General features: G+C 38.4%; 1 protein-coding gene across 2 annotated transcripts in view; it reads right to left on the bottom strand.

Annotated features, from left to right (window-relative positions):
* Positions 1 to 16323, bottom strand: part of RhoGAP102A (Rho GTPase activating protein at 102A) — a 284922-nt gene that overhangs the window by 138415 nt on the left and 130184 nt on the right. For both annotated transcript variants that reach the window (XM_090388211.1, XM_090388210.1), the window contains one exon: positions 11231 to 11499. In XM_090388211.1, the coding sequence (XP_090244337.1) occupies positions 11231 to 11499 (269 nt within the window). The remainder of the gene's footprint in view (positions 1 to 11230; positions 11500 to 16323) is intronic.

Genomic DNA, 16323 nt, shown 5'->3' with positions numbered 1-16323 from the left:
AGTATATTTTATTTCCTTTTGTGAAAAGATTTTGTTCCATTTAGGAATGATTCTGATTCTAATTTTTTTTTTTTTTTTTTTGTAGTTGTTGGCGCATCAGCTTCTGTGGCCATAGCGCACCTCCCAAGGTTTTTGCAGTACTTTGATCCAAGCCCGAGGTGGGATTCGAACCCGCGACCTTTGGGTTGCCAGGTCTGATTCTAATCCAAATTTAAAATTCATGTATGTGTTAAGTGCCAAAACAACTAAGGCTACAAGGCATCAGTAAACTGTGTCTGTAAATTGCATGTATTCTGTGGTCAGTTTACAAAAAACCAGTTTCCAAGAAAAAAAACATGCTACCCTCATACTAACTCAGCCACATTGTAAAAATTGCCTATAAAATTTCCTTGCACTATCGAGAGGATTCAAACTCAGGGCTTTTCCTTCCACCCAATATTAGGAGAGCAGTGATTACATACATTATACTACTTGCAAGGGCTAAAAATTCATTTAAATCTGTTTCTTTAAATAGAAACTATGAAATATCCATAATTTTGATTTTCAAGCAGAACTGTTATTGGCTGTGATCACCATGTTTTTTTGTGTGGAAACTATAGATATATTACATTGATCCATTGATCATATGGGCCTGTGGAATTGACAGTTTCCCTTCCCACCTCAGGATGCTTATCTCAGAAAGAAAAACAGCAAGGTGTATCTGTTGTTAGGTATATAACTTGGGTTACCCAGCAGTAAGCAAGAAATAAGGAAAAAAATATATATACCATAAAAGTCCTTTATTGCACTTTTGAAGAGACCAGTAAAATTCCAGTACAAATGACCCTACCCCAGATTTATTTAGTTTAAAATTGCATACTATCAATGTACTGTGCATACTTTTTTGGCATCTTCAACTTTTATTGCATGCAGTTAAAAAGAATGAAAATTTTTAAAAAGATTTTATTAAATTAAAATAAAAATAACTTCAGTATTATTATATAAACATGATAAATGTGGTACTAACATATTAATAATACTGCTATCATTAATGAAATATGTTAAATTGAAGATACACACAGACACAAAAAATATACTGATTAGTGTATCAATGAGAAAGAGGGCAAACTGTGTTCAATTATATATATAAAAAAAAAAGCACTGATAAATCGGAAGACTTAGTCATAAAGAGCACCCTTTCTACCTTCAAAACTTCATGTTAAATATGAAGTTTTGAAGGTAGAAAGGGTACTCTTTATGGCTAAGTCTTCCCATTTATCAGTGCTCTCTTCAGCTTCACCATAAATATTTCCTAGAATTATTCTCTGTCATTTCATCAGTTTAAAGAAACCAAAACCTCAAGAGGAAGGAGGATTATAGCCAAATTTATTCCTTCTTTGAACGTTATTAAGAAGAAGAAAAAATATATATATACAGTATAACAGAAAAGTGTTTTAAATGGAAGTGCTACAGATGTTAAAAACATTCATAGAATTTCACAGAGTTCATCATGGAACCGATCCTATGAAATGCCAAAAGTAAACAGCACTAAAAGTGGGAGTGTTATAAAGGTGTGTGTGTTGTGTGTGTGTGTGTGTGTGTGTGTGTGTGTGTGTGTGTGTGTGTGTGTGTGTGTGTGTGTGTGTGTGTGTGTGTGTGTGTGTGTTCATTCAGGCTAAATGTGTTCTGTAATGCACAATTCATCAAATCAATTGCATCCATTCAGTAATTTAAAAATTGCTGCACTAGATGAATTTCAACATTGTAAAATTCGGCTTTTTTCCAGTTCCTCAACCTCCTAACATCCCTCATCAGAGGAGCACCACCATCTCTCCCAGGGGGAAAAATCAAATCAGGAGCTGCCAATTCATATTTCATACATCCAGCTACAGTAGCATGATCCCCACTACATTCCTCCCCTTACACTATTGCAAACCCATTTTCAGGTTCCCAAAAGCACTTTTCTTAGTAATCAGTGTTTTTTTCTATTATGTGTAGGATATTCTGTACCCAATATGTGTAATATAGTGTTATTTTATTTTTTTTTAATGTGATCATTGGGAAATTCCTATACATAAAATTTCATCAGGCATAAAATTATAATAGTGACCACACACTTCACTGCAGAGTAAAATTTGCAACTGCAGATACATAAAAAGAGAACACCAAATATTATTACCCTACTGTTGGATGCCTTCTGCCTTCTTCAGTGCCAATGAAGAAAGCCTCCAGAGTAAGGTTATAACATTTGGCAGCAATATTTGGTTTAAAACATTATGAATTGAAATACAGCACTTGACTTTTATTTAACTAATTATTTGAAAATTTCGATCTCTAGTGTAGCATCAGTGTTGTCATTTTATTGATACTGTTGTTACCTGTAACTACTGTTACAACTTATGAGACATTAAAATTTTTTTGTAACGTTGGGTAACAATTACAAATTAGAAATTTTTTCTCCTTTTCTCCTACATGTTAAGTACTGTACATATGTTCCAGGTAAAATAATGGAGTCACTGGTTAAAGATGCATTGCAGGATCATCTAGACAAGACTGCAGCAATAATTCAGACACAGCATGGGTTTGTTAAGGGAAAGTCTTGTCTGACAAATTTGATTGGTTATTATGATGTAGTTACAAAGAAACTGGATGCAAAAAATAATTTTGATATCATATATTTGGATTTCAGGAAAGCATTTGACACTGTTGCACATGGAAGACTATTGTACAAATTGGAGCAGAATGGTATTAAGGGTAAGTTGCTACAATGGATAAAAGGATGGTTAAGTGAGAGAAGACAGAGGGTGGTAATTAATGGGTGCTGCTCTTCGTGGACTAATGTTATTAGTGGAGTTCCACAGGGTTCGGTGTTGGGTCCACTGTTGTTTTGTATATTTATCAATGATACTGATGAAGGTATAACAGGCTTAATGTCGAAATTTGCAGACGATACAAAGGTTGGCACGGTTGTTAATGACAGTAATGGCAGTGTGCTACTGCAACAGGATCTAGATAATTTGGGCAGATGGGCTAAGAAGTGGCAACTAAAGTTTAACCTTGACTAATGCAAAGTACTGCATATGGGTACAAGTAACCCAGAGAAATGTACAAACTGTGTGGTACTACACTTAAGGTGGTACAAAAGAGTAGGAGACCGGCAGAATTGCTTAACAAGTACAGGTCACTGTTGAAAAAAAGCCGTGAAATAGGGTTGAATTTGAAAGTGTCTGCAATTCTGCCCAGACACGATAGGAGGGAGTATATGATGAGAGCCTTGTCGATCAATTCGGCCCTGGAAAGATTGTGCAAGGCTCAAGGGGTAGAATTTTTTTCAGCCTGGACTGTACTTGTTAACAGGAGAGATTGCTTCTACAGGGATGGGATACACTTAAATAGAAAGGGTGCAAGAATATTTGCTGATGCTATCGAGGCAGTGTTAGGTGGGTCGGAAAACTGCTAGCTTGGGGGGAGACAAAGACAAATAGATTAACAGTAGCCACTGGCAGAGATGAAAGAGATTCTTGCACTGCTTCTATTGGAATGAGCAGAAGCCTGAAAAACAAGATGCAGGATATTTCAGAGACTGCTGGGAGTCATTCCGGTACAAGTAAACAGATGGGTTATGTTAGGGTAGCTAAGAATAGAAATAGGTGCATGTATACTTGCGTGTACACCAATGCTAGGAGTTTAGTAAATAAATTTGATGAATTTGAGGTATTGCTCAAAACATCAAAGGCAGATATTGTTGGGATATCAGAGACGTGGTGTCACACAGATATAAGGAATGCAGAACTGGAATTTGGGGAGTACAACATCTACAGAAAGGATAGACTGGATAAGAAGGGAGGAGGGGTTAGGCTATTAGTTAAGAAATACATAAAATCCTAGGAAGTGAAGCCAGTGGACATCGCTGGACAGTGCAGTGTCGAGTCAGTTTGGTGTGACATAAGCATTGGGAGATCAAAATTGAGAGTAGGAGTGTGCTATAGGCCTAATGACTCTCATGAGTATAATAAGAAAGTGTACAGGGAAATAGAGTGGGCGCCAGTAAATCAGAGAGTCTTATAATGAGAGATTTTAATTTCCCAGATATTGACTGGAATTTGGGGGCTGGTCACTCACACACTAGCAAGCCTTTTGTGGATTTATTGGATGATTGTTTTCTACATCAGCATGTTCGGGAGGCAACTAGAGGGAGGAATACTCTTGATTTGATTATCAGCAGTGATTCTTCATGCATTAAGAATCTGCAGATAAATGAACCACTAGGTGGCAGTGATCACAGTGTGCTGAAGTGGGATTTACTCAAAGAGGTAACTACCATTAGGGGTAAAGGGAAGGGTTATTGCTTTCGTAAAGGCGACTACGATGGACTGAGACAGTATTTAAATTCTATACAGTGGGAACAACTGATGATGTTACCAACAGCAAATGCAAAATGGGAAGCATTCAAAGAACTTATCTTGGAAGCTACTAGGCTTTACATACCAACCAAGAAATATTGTTCAATGTTTAGGCCTAAATGGATGTCAGATGAACTGATGAGGCATATGGCAGAGAAGAAACATGCATGGGATACATACAAATTAACACATGACACGGAAACCTATGATAGATACAAGTTGATCTGTAACCAAGTTACAAAGGAGGTTAGGCAGGCGAAGGCAGATTACGAGAGATCCTTGGCAAGGGATGCGAAGAAAAACAGCAAAGAGTTCTTTACTTATGTAAACTCTAGAAGGAAGGGGATGAATCAGATTGGTCCACTTGATATCGATGGGTCAACTGTTGATGACCCTGCTCAGGTAGCTAACAAACTAAATGAATATTTTGCATCGACATTCACACATGAGGAGTTATTTAGCAAGGGGAAAGCCAGAGGTGTATTCAACTCTAGCAGTAAGCTAGAGAATCTTGTAATAACTGAGAGTAAAGTGGAGGAGAAATTGTTGAAGATAAACACAAGAAAGGCACCCGGGGTGGATGGGATCTATCCAGTTATATTAAAGGAGGCAGCAGAGGAAGTAAGAAAACCCTTAGCCATAATTATGAGAGCTTCCTTGGACTCAGGGGAGGTACCCACAGACTGGAGATGTGCAAATGTGACCCCAATTCACAAAGGAGGATCAAAGGCTGACACAAGTAATTATAGACCTGTGAGTTTAACTTCTGTTCCAGGAAAATTAATGGAGACACTAGTTAAAGAAGCACTGCAGGATCATCTAGACAAGACTTCAGTTATAGCTCGGACACAGCATGGTTTTGTTAAGGGGAAGTCTTGCCTGACCAATTTGATTGGATACTATGATGCAGTCACAAAGGAACTGGATGCAGGGAATAACTTTGATATTATATACTTGGATCTTAGAAAGGCTTTTGATACTTTTGCACATGGAAGACTGCTGCACAAATTGGAGCAGTGTGACATTGGAGGCAAATTGCTGCTGTGGATAAAGGGGTGGTTGAGGGGAAGAAGACAGAGAGTGGTAATCAATGGACATTGCTCGTCGTGGACTAATGTTATTAGTGGAGTCTCTCAGGACTCAGTGTTGGGTCCATTATTGTTTTCTGTATTCATAAATGATATTGATGATGGTATATCAAGCTTAATGTCGAAGTTTGCAGATGATACAAAGGTAGGCAGGGTTGTCAAGGACACTACTGACACTATGCTGCTGCAACAGGATCTGGAAAGGTTGAGCAGATGGGCTGAGAGGTGGCAAATGAAGTTTAACATTGACAAATGTAATGTACTACACATGGGAAACAGCAACCCCAGAGCAACGTATCAACTCTGTGGTACTACACTGACAGTGGTAGAGAAAGAAAGGGACATGGGGGTGGTTGTGCAGGCAGATATGAAGTTCTCTGAGCAGTGCAGACGGGCTGCAAGAGTAGCTCATGGTGTATTGTCAATGATATATAGGAATTTTTCTAGCAGGGATAAGGAGGTGATTATTCCCTTGTATAAGGCAATGGTCAGGCCACACCTAGAGTACTGTATACAGGTCTGGAGGCCTCATTTCAAGAAGGATGTAGAGCTGCTGGAACGAGTACAGAGAAGGGCAACAAGATTAGTGAATGGAACAAAGGGGTGCTCTTATGAATAAAGGCTTAAGTTTTGCAAATTACAGTGTCTGGAGACTAGGCACCAGCGAGGTGATCTGATAGAGGTGTATAAAGCCTTGAATAGTTTGGGCATGCTCAATGCTGATAGGATTCTTCCTCTCACTCAGAATAATCACCATAAATTCAAATTGAGGAAAGACAGATGTAGGATAGACGTGCAGAAATTTGCCTTTAGCCAGCGGGTGGTTGGTTGGTGGAACAGACTTCCATCCCTTGTCATGGAAGTTGATAGCCTAAAGAAATTTAAGGCTCAGCTGGACAGGTATTTTGAACGAACACAGGGGTGAAGTGAAAGTGGTTTTTTTTTTTTTTTTTTTATTTTATTTTTTTTTTTTTTGGCTGATGCTGCATAAGCTTGCTTTCTTGCATCAAATGCCTCTACTAATGCTAATGCTAATGCTAAAAATGAAAAAGACCTGGGAGTGCAGTCAGATATGAAGTTTTCTGAGCAATGCAGACAGGCTGCCAGGGCAGGTCATGTGGTTTTGTCAATGATATATAGGAATTTTGCTAGCAGGGAAAAGGAGGTGATTATCCCTCTGTATAAGGCAATGGTCAGGCCACGCCTTGAGTACTGCGTACAGGTCTGGAGGCCTCATTTTAGGAAGGCTGTAGATTTGCTTGAGCGTGTACAGAGAAGGGCAACAAGATTGGTGAGGGGAATGAAGGGATCCTCTTACCAAGAGAGACTTAAGTTCTGCAAATTGCAGTGGCTAGAGACTAGGCACCTGTGCGGTCATCTGATTGAGGTGTGTAAGGCCTTGAATGGGTTGAGCCCGCTGAATTCTGATGGGATCCTTCCACTTGTTCAGATTACGAACCTAAGGGGGCATAAATTCAAATTAAGAAAGGATAGATGTAGAATAAATGTGCAGAAATTTGCCTTTAGCCAGCGGGTGGTTAATTGCTGGAACAAACTTCTATCTGTCATTGTGGAAGTTGATAGGTTGAATAAATTTAAGGAGGAACTGCATTTGGAGGGAATGGTATGATTTTTTTTTTTTTTTTTTTGACTAATGCTGGATAAGCTCCTACACTTGCTTTCTTGCATCACATGCCACTACTACTACAACAAAACATTTCATGTAGTTGCAAAAATTACAAAAATGTTATTAATCTGATAGTATATAACAGAGCTTTGGTGCGCAATACATTCTACATTGCTATCAATATTTGTAGAAGACTAAGAGAACACTTGTGTATGATCTTCTCCAGAAATTAAAATGAATAAAAGATTAATGCAAAACAGTAAAAAATCAACTGAAAACAATTCAAAAATTAATTAAAATTCAAAAACAATTCAAAAATTAATTAAAATTCAAAAACAATTCAAAAATTAATTAAAGTTAAACATAAATTTTAAAAAACAATTTTCCTTCCAGCAGACAATGCTTTTCAACCGTATGTCATGATCGCAGGAATGGAAATTACAGAGTGTGTGAGCTTGAATCTTTAATAGAGAGATTTGCCCTCGCACATGTGCGTGAAAGGCTGCAATTATTTGTCTTATGCTTGCAAAAGACCACGAATCGGAGATTAGATATGGATGGTGAACATTAATAGAATTCTCGTGTAATTTAATTTCGACGGTTTCTTCAATCAATAGACTCTTATGGACATCAGTATTTTGGCCTTGTTAAATAAAAATGTATGTTTTTCGTTAATGGCATGAAAGGCTAACGTTTAACTTTTAACGTTACATTTAACTTTAATTAATTTTTTTAAATTGTTTTTTGAATTTTAATTAATTTTTGAATTGTTTTCAATTGATTTTTTACTGTAATCATTTTGCGTTAATCCTTTATTAATTTAAATTCTTGAGAGTATCATATGGAACTGTTCTATGTATCATATTGAGATAAATTTCTCTTATTCTTCTACAAAAAATGTTATTAATTAAACATTACATATTATATCACTATCAGTTATTCTTGGAATAAACAGCCACACCATTGTTATTATACCACTACTGGCTAAAAAGTACTGTTTTACTGTTTTTAGTACAGGTGTATAGTTATTCAGCCAGTGTTGTTATATTATTCCTACTGAAGTAAACCTTAAATATATATTGGACATTACCTAAAGTTTGAAAGTCGCTAACAAAACCATAAGTACCACTGGATAATACATGCTACAAGAGGGTGACTATTGACCCAATACAGAAAAAATATTACCACTCCCTCTTCAGTGAGGAGCAGAACAGAAAACCCAAATGACTACGTAAACTCACTCTTCTTATTTATACAGGCTGGGCACAACCATTTCTTAATACTAAGCAAATCAAAAGCTACATGATAAGTAACAAAGGAAGGTGGATCGGTGGAGATGAAAAATACATCAAACCCAAATAACAGACCCCAAGAAATCATTATATTAAAGAAACCAATTTATTCAAAAAAATAATTGATTCAAAAAAATAATTTATACAAAAAACCAATTTACACAAAACTTTCAAAATTTGAAAATTTTTTATGCATTCTTTCATCTACATCTTTAAAAGATTTAAATTTGGTGCTTTTTTAAGTCTACTAACATAGCACCTTCTCTAATACATTACAGTTATGACATTTGATTTCTTTATTATTAAAGGTTTTCCCTAATTTTCTTAGCTAAAGTCAGGTCTATTAATTTAATTCAAGGTTTTGTTTAATTATGTCAGTTGCATTTTTAATTTGATTTGTGTGAATTGGTTCCTTTTATGTTATTTGAGTTCAATGTATTTTTAATCCCCCCCCCCCCGCAATCATATGGTTTATGATTTATCAGGTATTAAAAACTGATTGTGCCCAGCTTGTACAAATAAGATGTATGAGTTTCTTTGATCAGATGGGTTTTCTGGTCACTTATTCCCCTCACTAAGAGGATACAATATCTGAAACAGCTGTATGGGGAGCGGCGATATATTTTCTGCATTTCCTTTAATAGCCTGCATTAAAAGAAATACACATTAATATTTTGATATATTATATTTTAAGTCAGGAAATCTCTTACCTGGGATATTTTTCAGGCGAATAATTGAAATAATTTTTCATGGCAAATAATTGAAAGTATAATGGGAGAAGATTATCTGAAGCTTGATGGGGTCTTTTTGTTTATACCATCTTCAAAAGGTGAGCAAACATGTGTCGAAGGCTGTATATATATAGCCCCGGCACGTTCCAATGCTGTATTTCAAAAGCGTGGGGGTGGGGGGATGAGTAAGTAGGCGAAAGGAAGAGAAGCAGGATAGAAGGAAAATTGCTGCCCCCTCATGTTTCACTAATAGTTTGGGAATTTGAAAAACTTTGTGGATTTAGAACAGTTTAAAGGCCATTTATTCAATTATTTGCCAGGCATGGATTTAGGGTTTAAGCTTGTTTTTATTCCTTTGTCTTGTTGTAAGGTTCTTCCATCTTTAAACAGGTCTTTGAAATAATTTCCATCTATTCTGATTACATCTTACGTGGATGCAGTTATTCCTGAAAAATAACCCAGGTTATTGTTATTGTTATTTGGTTTTTAGGAGCATTAGCAACTAAGGCCATATTGCTCCGGGATATGCGGTGGTCATTCCCTGACCTTTCCGCATCTTCCGTATTTGGTGGTGACGAGCCCGAACCAAGGTCTAATCGAGAAGCATGCGCTACACACTGCTGCTCCTTCCCACCTGGCTACGGAGGCGCCAATAACCCAGGTAAGGGTTTCCTGACTTAAAGTATATTTCTTAATATCCTATTTATTATATTTATTATTCTATTTTTATCTGGTTAAAATTCAAAATGAGAACACAGATTCTCTACAAGAGAAAATCACAAGAATTTAGCATTTGTCCAATATTACGAATATTAGTGGGTCTCGATCACACAAGTTGTCTGTCCAACATATTCTCCATGGATTGAAGTAATTAAAGACTTGCTGACTTTCAGTCAGCAAGTTGTTAATTACTGGAATAAGTCACCTTCATGAGTAGCTGAAGCTGACAACTTCGTAAAATTCAAAGATCATCTGGATATTTACCTATCTAAGAAGGAAAAGACATAAGTAGTTTTTCATTATTATTATTAATTTTTTTTGGCTAGTTCAGCAAAAACACTTCCCTGCAGTATATGGCTAATAATAAAGAAAGTAAGTAAATAAATACTAATTAATTATGTAAATTCTTATTAATAACAGATTTTAATTCATCATAAAGGCTAAAAATTAAATTTTTATAAAAAAAAAGTATCTGCCAGATGCTAAGTGATGAGCTTTGTTCCATTTAGGGATGTGATGGTTGAACGGTTAATCATTAAAATATATATGAAAAATATTTTAACTAATATTAAAGCTTTTCGAGGCTCACTTAAAATTCCTTTACTGGCCACTACATGAGGAAACCATGCTCCGCAATACTGATCAAGATATCATACATAAAACACTGTATAGTGTTAACCTATTTGAACAATTACTATAGCTCGCACCCTTGTTAAGCATACTGCAGTATCCTACTGGTGGCATGTTTTATCAGTCTATTCACACTATCCAATGACTAATTCGGTGCAGATCAATGCATTATTTTATGCAAAATGCAATAAAGATTTCTTGAATATCACTGAAATGAAGCAATCACATAAGCTGTTTTACATTGTATTTCAAGAAGAATGATGATAAATTTCTTGTCCTACATCAACCCTTGACTTTAATAAAATTAATAATTCTGGATTAAGTCCAAAGTCATTATCAATGCTGTTCCAATTTTCCTTCACAACTGGTAATGTCCAAAGGAATGAGGGAACTCACCCAAGTGTGAGATAGAACAATGGGCTCTCTTAAGACAAACTATGAGGTTAGAGTTTTTACTTTGTACAGGACATTGGCCTCTACTTAGCTTGGATGGCTGCAGCTACACCTTCTACACCCCAATAGGGAAAATTCTGTTGAGACCACTATGAAATGCTGTTATGTATGGATGGGCAAATATACCTAACAATGCTATATGCAACTTGTGAAATCTATGCTGCAATGCATCTGGCAAGCTATTCATGACAATAGTGATCTTCTATCCTATTAGGGTTAGTCTTCAATAACAGTGGCTAGTTGTTTAGCAAAAAAAAAAAAAGAGAAGACAAAAGAAAAGAAAGGAAAAAAAATAATAATAATTTACAGGAGTCCTAATATCCGAAGGCTGGCCTTCACTCCTAGTGTCCCCAAGAGAAGATACAGAGGTTTCACTAATATTGTCACCATACAATCCTCTTGAGCAAGAAAGTTCCTCTTCACTTCGACTTACTGTTGTAGATTCTTGGTCTCCACTTTCTTCTAAATTTTTGGGTCTCTCTTGTAAAAAATCAGACCCACGTTGTCGAGCTAATTTGTCATTCTGGATGCACTGAGCCAAGGGGATTCCAAACACTAATCCTTGGGAAGGAATGTCTAAAAATGAGAGAAAAGAGACAAAAATGAGAAAACTTCAAATTTTCAAAATTAAAAATACTGAACTTATGAAAATATCAAAAGAATATTATTATTATTGCTCTTATATTATTTCTCCCTGATTGGGGGTTCCACCTCATAATGGGTATTGCTACTAAGTATACAGGTGGTTGTTGTTATGTCTGGTGTTACTGTTGGTCGAGGAACTCTCTGACTATCCTACAGGTGTTCAGGATTGCACCTTTCTGGAGTTCCTTGTAGGTTTTCACTGAGAGACCTATTGCTGCTAGGCTGTTATGTAGGGTCTTTGGAACCATACCTGCGGTTGACATGATGATGATTGGGATGGTCGTAACTTGTTGCATACATCATATCTCTTTGATCTCCTGTCTTAGGTTTGTGTACTTCCTGATTTTTTCCCCATGGGTTTTCTGCAGGTTGCCAGTGTTGGGTACTGCTAGGTAGGCTTTTCTTCTTGTCTACAAGGGCTATGTCCAGTCTGTTGTGCAGGATTGTCTTATTCGTTATTATGGCACAGTACCAGTACAGCTTGTGGGTTGGGGTCTCTAGTACTGCCTGGGGTTCGTACATGTAGTATGGTATACTTTCTTCAATCAACTGGTACTTCCTCGCTAGCTTCTGATGTATTATCCTGGCTATCTGGTCATGTCTATGAGTGTACTCAGTCTGGGTGTTCACCTTGCACCCCCAGTCATGTGTTGGATCATTTCTGAGGCCAGGTGGCATCATCGACATGTGTCATCGGACACTCTGGGCTCCTTGGCGATGTATTTTCCATAGTTTCTGGTGTTGATTACCTGGTCTTGAATAGCGAGCATGAATCCTTCAGTCTCAGAGAAGAGCATCCAGTTCGTGAGCCATGCATTGGAAGCAATTTTATCTATATGATCTCGATGGAGATCACTGTAGTCTCTACCATGAAGTGTCTTCTCTGCCCATCTTTCTAGCTTTGTTTGTGCTTCCTGGTTGGGAGGGGAGTATACCCCACTCAACCTCGCTTAGGTTGAGTGGGGTATACTGCTTGTCTATCTTCCTTATGGCCTCTTTGAGCACTGCTGTGTGTTTCTGGAAGTAATCCTTCATGTTAGCAATTGCTGTTTTCTGCTGCTCAATGAGGTCTAGCAGGCCCCTTCCTCCTCCTTTCTGAGTAATTTTCAGTTTCTCCATGGCTGACTTCGGGTGATGTTGGTCGCTTTTGTTCATCATTGTCCTTGTCTTTCTCCAGGCCAGTTAGTCCAATCTATACCCTGAAGGAGTATGTTAGCACTGAGACTGCATAGGTGTTTATGGCTTTAACTGTGTTCCCTCCATTCATAGTTTCCTCCATTCATTCAGCTTCGCTTTCAAGCATGCTTCTGAGTCTCTGATGGTATTTTTTGGTCAGGCAGGCCTTAATTTACTTGTGCCGTAACTGCTGAGCCTGCATCATCCCCAAATATATGTAGGCCTCTCCCTCTGCCATGGCTTCGATCTCTTTACCAGTCTGCAGCTGGTAGTTTCGGTTGACTAATTTACCGTGGTGCAATCCATGGGTCTTGCATTTGTCTAGACCAAATTCCATCCTGATATCATTACTGAATTCTTCAGTGATCTGGAGTAGTTGCTGGAGTTGCTTCTCAGTTCCCACGTAGAGCTTGATGTCATCCATGTACATCTGGTGGGTGAGGGTGTACAGGTTCTTCCTTCCTTCTTTGAGGTTATATGTGTACTTGCTAATGTTGAGCATGGTGGATAGTGGGTTAAATGCTAGACAGAACCACAGTGGGCTCAGGGAATCGCCCTGAAAGATTCCTCTCCTGATGGGAATTGGCTTGGTTCTGATGTTCTCGACCTTAATGGTGGTACTCCATTTCGCCATCGTTTCTCCTAGGACTGTCACTATCGGATTGACTTTGTAAATATTTAGCGTCTCTATTAGCCAGCTATGAGGCATGGAGTCAAAAGCCTTGCAGTAATCGATTACTGCAAGGTTCTTGTCTGCCGCTTCTTGTATGCTTGCTCTATAACAGTGGCATCTATGGTTAATTGCGCCTTGCGGCCTTTGATCAGCCATTTGCATCCTTTCTGCTGTTCAGCCATAATGTTCTGGCTCTCCAAGTGGTCTGATATCCCCTTGGTTATGCAGCTGGTCAGGACCTTGTACATCGTTGGGAGGCACGTGATTGGCCTGTGTTTTGCCAGGTTTCTTGTATCTTCATCATCAGGCTTCAAATTCCTTGAGTGAGAAACTTCGGGATTGTCTCTGGGTGCCTTATCGTTCTGGTGAACTGCTCTGCCAGGTGTTTATATGTGTGAGTGAGCTGCTTCTACCAGTATTTGTGGACGTTATCTATTCCTGGAGTTCGCCAGTTGTGAGAGTTCTTCATCGTCTGATTTACTTCTTCCTGAATCTTCCACTTTCTCATCTCTTGTACGTCCTTGGTTTTATTCTGTTCTAGTTCTATCCAGGGGGTTCGGCTGTTGTCTTACTTCCCTGCTCCATATTTTGCGTCGTCTTCTGCTCAGGTGGTCCGTTCCCGTCTTTCCCACGTTCTCCGATATTCCTGTAGAAGCCTCATTGGTCCTCATTGAAAATTCAGTTGTTTATTTTCCTCTGGAAGCTCTCTTTGTATTGGCATAGTCTCTTGCTGAGTGCAAGGAGGTTTTGCTTCAGTGTGTCCAAGTACTCTCCTATTCTCTGATTTTTTGTCTGCTGTGAACGCTCTCTCTCTCTCTCTCTCTCTCTCTCTCTCTCTCAGATGCTCTTCACTTTTCCAATCAATTTCTTACTCCTATTACCCCATTGGTACTGGGTCAATTCTTCTATCTTCTACTGAAGTCTTCTTTCCCATGCTGGCGGTTCCTTCCAGTTCTTATGTTGCTGGTTTCTCGTTTCCCTTCCATTAATCCTAGTGGCTGCTATGGCAGCACAATACATGGCTGTGTAAATGGCCTCCAGTGTCGCACCATTGCTGTTGAGGTAATGTGGTATTATTTGCTGATTGAGGTGGTCTGTGACTCTCCACAATGTTCTATTGGGCCTCTGCTTCAGTATCGTGTGGGTCTTTGTGGTATCCATTCCCTCGAATTCTGTTAGGGTCTTCTTCCACTCATCATCTATTTTGAATATTATAACCTCATCTCTTTCCACTTCAGCTGCTGTGGGTTGTATTTCTTCTTGCACTTCCTCCTCTGGTTCAGTGGTATGTTCTTCCTCCTCTGGTTCTGTATTGACCATATTCTTTATCCTTTGTAGTTGATCGCCCACGTCCTGCTTGATTTTTTCCTTCTCTAGTCTGCTATTCACTGACCTGAATATCCGGGAATCGTTTCAGCCATTCGGCATGTAGTCTCGCCCTGTACGTTGTCATATCGGTCTCCAGCTTCGTTATTTTGTAGTATGCTTGCATGATGTACGTATTCATTTCAATGCTCCACTTCATACATTGTCGTTTTCTTCCTCACTGGGGTGGTCACTAGCACAGTTGCGCAGGAAGCACTTCCAGTAGGTGGGGCTGGATGGTCTTGCCCTTCTCTTGTGGTAGCCATACAAGGGAAAGTGCCACTTGCTCCATTTTCTTCCTCAGGAGACCGTCTCTGAGTTTTCGAACCAACCCCTCTGCCTAAGGCCTGAACGCGAGTGATTTATCCTGCACCACACTTGATGCAGTATGATTAATATTTCTCTGCAACATCATCCATCTGTGGAGGTGGACCTTCGGCTTATGTCCAGTGGTAGTTCTTGGGGGTGACACCAGATGACGCCACCCCAACCTTGGGGTAGGTAGGTCCATTGCAGCAACTTTCGCGATGTTTATTTATTTATTATTATTTTTTTTTACTATTAATTAATTTATTATTATTATTCTTCTAATTTATTACTATTATTATGCCGGGCTGCCAGCATGATGGAGCCAGGTTCGCTTCTGCTAAGAAGCAGGACTAACCCGGGTCTATCAGGCTGGTAGTCCAGGGTTGTAACCACTAGGCCATCACACCCCTATTATTATTATTATTATTATTATTATCCATATAGTGCAAGGAAGCCTGAAGCTTATGCTGCACCAGCCAAAAAAAAATTTCTGAGTTACCCTGTGTGAGAGAGAGAGAGAGAGAGAGAGAGAGAGAGAGAAGAGAAGAATGATGATATCTGGCTCAGGATCCTGGGTGTGCCAAGCCTGTACTCACCAGATGTATAGACAGGTGTGCCAAGCCCATACTCACCAGATGTATAGACATTTATATAGACAGGTTTAGAGAGAATACATTAGCTTATTTTTGATTTTTTTTTAATGGTGACTCCAAACACAAAAAATATTAGAACCTAATGTACTTTAGTACCATACATGAATTGAAGTTTGAGAAAAAATAAGATATGTGTTTACACTGGACTGCAATTTCTGTAGATTTTAAATTTTGGAAAATGTGTAAATGAAGATTGTTTCAAAAAAGAACACAACTAGAAGGGATAAATGACAAAGGAACAGTTAGTTCCATGAGTTGGGAGCTTAACAGTTACTGAGTATTGACTAGTTGAAGCATGTGTTTGGAATGGCATTAGCATTAGTAAAGGCATATGATGCAAGAAAGCAAGCTTATGCATCAGCCAAAAAAAAAAAAAAAAACGCTCCCATTTCACCCCTCTGTTCGTTCCAAATACCTGTCCAGCTCAGCCTTAAATTTATTTAGGCTATTAACTTCCACAACAAAAGATGGAAGTCTGTTCCACAAACCAACTACTCGCTGGCTAAAGGCACACTTCTGCACATCTATCCTACAACTGTCTTTCCTCAATTTGAATTTATGCCCTATCAGGTGATTATT

This window comes from Mastigoproctus giganteus, chromosome 2, assembly GCF_048544385.1.
Source record: "Mastigoproctus giganteus isolate SK-2022 chromosome 2, ASM4854438v1, whole genome shotgun sequence".
In the NCBI taxonomy this organism is placed as follows: domain Eukaryota; kingdom Metazoa; phylum Arthropoda; class Arachnida; order Uropygi; family Thelyphonidae; genus Mastigoproctus; species Mastigoproctus giganteus.
Note: the sequence above shows the minus strand (reverse complement) of the source record. Positions and strands in the feature narration are given on the sequence as shown.